The following is a 3,503-nucleotide window of genomic DNA, read 5'->3' as shown; positions in this document are numbered from 1 at the left end:
TTGACACATAATATAAGAAATTTATTTGATAATATTTTTAAAATATACAAGTTTAATTATATTGTTGAAATTTAAAGTATCACAAATATACATTATATTCAAATACAGGGCGGGAATTTCTAAAACATAGCGAACCAATCAATGCGCGATTTTCTCATGTCGTAATTCTTATTAGAAGGTTTCTAGTTGTAAGTATCAGATTGGTCTTTTTTATTAGACCAATGAGAAGCTACCACGATTTAAGCTTTATAGAATGCAGGCGTACTCAGATGATCGTGTAACGTCTGCTAGAATGGCAGGGTTAAAATTAAATTGGATATTATTCATAAATTTAACAATATGCGTTGTATTATCTATAGCTGGGTAAGTTAGAACAGTATTTCTTTTTATGACACATTTTGCATGATAGGCTTTTTCGAATGAGTTGCATTAACCTTATCCTTTCGTCCACTTGTCAGTTAAATCTTGCATCTCACTCATGTATACCACAGAGATTTGTATAATCTTAAAACTCAACAAGAAATATAAATAGATGAAAAATTCTTTAATCCCTGTAATTTTTTAGTTTTGAAAATTGATACAGATATAGGCTATTAGTGTTTGATAATTTTTTTAAGTAATGATAATGTGCAAAAATTAAGAAGTTTATTATATTTGTTTCCTTTCTTTTTACAGAAGAGATTTTTATAATATATTAGGATTATCACATAGTGCTAGTACACATGCAATTAAGAAGGCTTATAGACGATTAGCAAAAGAATTGCATCCTGATAAGAATAAAGATGATCCAGATGCCTCTCAAAAGTTTCAAGATTTGGGAGCAGCATATGAAGTGCTGTCAGATCCTGAGAAAAGAGAAATATATGACAAATGTGGAGAGGAATGTTTGAAGAAGGACGGCATGATGAATAGTAATATGGATCCTTTTGCAAGTTTCTTTGGTGACATCAATTTCCATTTTGGTGGTGAATCGCATCAACAACATCAAACTCCTAAAGGTTCAAATGTTGTAATGGACCTGTTTGTTACTTTAGAAGAATTATATAGTGGAAATTTTATTGAGGTAAAATTTTCTCCTGTTATGAATAGCACAGTATATGATTTTTTCCTTTACTAAACTTATTTTGTTACTGCATATTTTAGATTACGAGAAATAAGCCAGTTATAAAAACAGTGAAAGGAACAAGAAAGTGTAATTGTAGGCAGGAATTAGTTACTCGCAATTTAGGAAATGGTAGATTCCAAATGATGCAACAATCTGTGTGTTCAGAATGTCCAAATGTGAAATTGGTTAATGAGGAACGTATATTGGAAGTAGAAGTTGAACCAGGAATGGTAGATAATCAAGAAACTAAATTTACTGCAGAAGGAGAACCACATATTGATGGAGAACCAGGAGATCTTATAATAAAGTGAGTAATTCTGAATGTATATATATTCACACACACATACGCATACATATGCATGTACATACACGTGCGTGCACGTATGCACACGTATACACACACACACACACACACACACACACACACACACACACACAAATATGTGTAAATATGTGTAAATAATATGTGTAAATAATTAAAACAAAGATTATCTTAAGTAGAAGTAAAAATCAAAATAAATTGGAATTGTAGAATAAATTTTTTCATATGTATCTTTACATCCAAAAAAGCAATTTACAAAATTAATCGGACACGCAAATACTTGATTTAAAATTCTGTTTTGATAAATTTTGTTCATTTTTGTTTATTACTAAGATTAATTATATTATTGTATGTATTATTATATTATTTTACTAATTGCGTTATTGATTTTAAAAGTCAAGTTTTTGCCAAATACGATTTAATCAAATATACATATATTCAGTTGATTTTTGAAATAATTTTTGTTTTAAATAACTTGAAAGAAGAATTTAATGTATTATTTTAATTTTTAGATGTAAAATCACTTCAAAGAGTACTTTTTTCTCGGTCTATGTTTCAGTCTATATAAGGCCGCTATTTAATTTGTACGTTTTTGTTGTATGACAAAATTTTCAAGCCTGTTGATTGACTATTCGAGGACCTCTCTGTCTTGCACATATTTGTCATATGACAAAAGCATACAAATAAAATAGTACCCTAAGTCAATACAATTATATATATTTACAATACAATTGTCTGTTATAGGATACAAACTATACCTCATCCTGTTTTCGAAAGAAAAGATGACGATTTATATACAAATGTTACGATATCTTTGCAAGATGCCCTATTAGGTTTCACAGTAGAAATAAAACATTTAGATGGTCATATAGTCATTATCCAAAGGGATAAAATTACTAAACATGGTGCTCGAATTCGGAAAAAAGGTGAAGGAATGCCTAATTATGATAATAACAATCTTCATGGCGCTTTATATGTTACGTTTGATATTGCATTCCCCGATAACGATTTTACAGATGAACAAAAAGAAGGTAAAATGTTCTGTATTAGTGCGTAAAATTTTATGCATTATATTATTACATATTATTAAAAAAATGGTTTTATTATATTTCAGATATAAGAAAATTATTGCAACAAAGTTCTGTAAATCGAATATACAACGGTATACATGGCAATTGAATATTTAAGTGCAGTATATGTACAAAGTGAGTGCAAAGTGAGGTTGGAATGTATGTCTTGATATAGTATGTTTGTTAAGAGCGATATTTTTGCTTCCATACTAAAGAATATCAAGAGAATTGGTAATCCAGTGATTGTACTGGATATATAAATTTGAGTACATAATTTTCTACACAAAATCAATAGCAAATATAATTTATTTAGATGCAAAAGACTGGTTAAACTAGTTCTTGTTGCCAATTATTTAAATTAATGTTTGATTGTTGCCAATTATTTGCCGACATCAGAAATAATTAAACAATTTATTTTGTAATTTAAGTTATATTGATTAAATTATATGAATAATATAGGAGAGATATGTGTGAGTTGATATGTGTGTGTGGATAGATTTTGCATTTAATATGAAATAAAAAAGACCACATATAAATTAATAAATTATTAATGATTGGCCATGTTTATATTATTATTAATAATATAAACTTAGCAAGCATTATATTGGCATAAACACAAGGTGAAATTTCTTTGCAATTGCAAAGAAATTTTGAATAATAACGTCAGTGAATATATAATAAGTATAATACCATAATAAGATTAACAAACATACATTTGTAGCCAATTTTTTAATTCAAATATATCTATGTATTTTAAGTGGCAATATCTTCTATATGTAATTTATTATAGTATAACTATAATCTATTTCAAATCATTACAAAGAAAGATGTGATTATTTTTCCCCAAAACAAAAACAAGAAAGTAAATCAGAAACACAAGCTATAGAATGTGTTCTAATATTTTATGAAATATATTGTCAGAGAGTAAGCTATTTTTTCCGGTATAAAATTTGCAGAAATATGTTAAAAATAATTGCAATGATTAAATGAGTATCACATATGATCT

General features: G+C 27.7%; 1 protein-coding gene across 1 annotated transcript; it reads left to right on the top strand.

Moving 5' to 3' along the window:
• Window positions 1-253: 253 nt before the first annotated feature.
• On the top strand, window positions 254-3,208 carry LOC108693842 (dnaJ homolog subfamily B member 11). Its single transcript, XM_018202997.1, has 5 exons — window positions 254-363; window positions 676-1,063; window positions 1,144-1,412; window positions 2,172-2,458; window positions 2,542-3,208. Exons 1-5 carry the CDS (start codon window positions 254-256, stop codon window positions 2,604-2,606), a joined length of 1,119 nt encoding a protein of 372 aa, XP_018058486.1. The 3' UTR covers window positions 2,607-3,208.
• Window positions 3,209-3,503: the final 295 nt, after the last annotated feature.

The sequence above is a fragment of the Atta colombica genome, unplaced genomic scaffold (assembly GCF_001594045.1).
Source record: "Atta colombica isolate Treedump-2 unplaced genomic scaffold, Acol1.0 scaffold1, whole genome shotgun sequence".
In the NCBI taxonomy this organism is placed as follows: Eukaryota; Metazoa; Arthropoda; class Insecta; order Hymenoptera; family Formicidae; genus Atta; species Atta colombica.
This window is presented reverse-complemented; position numbering and strand designations above follow the sequence as displayed.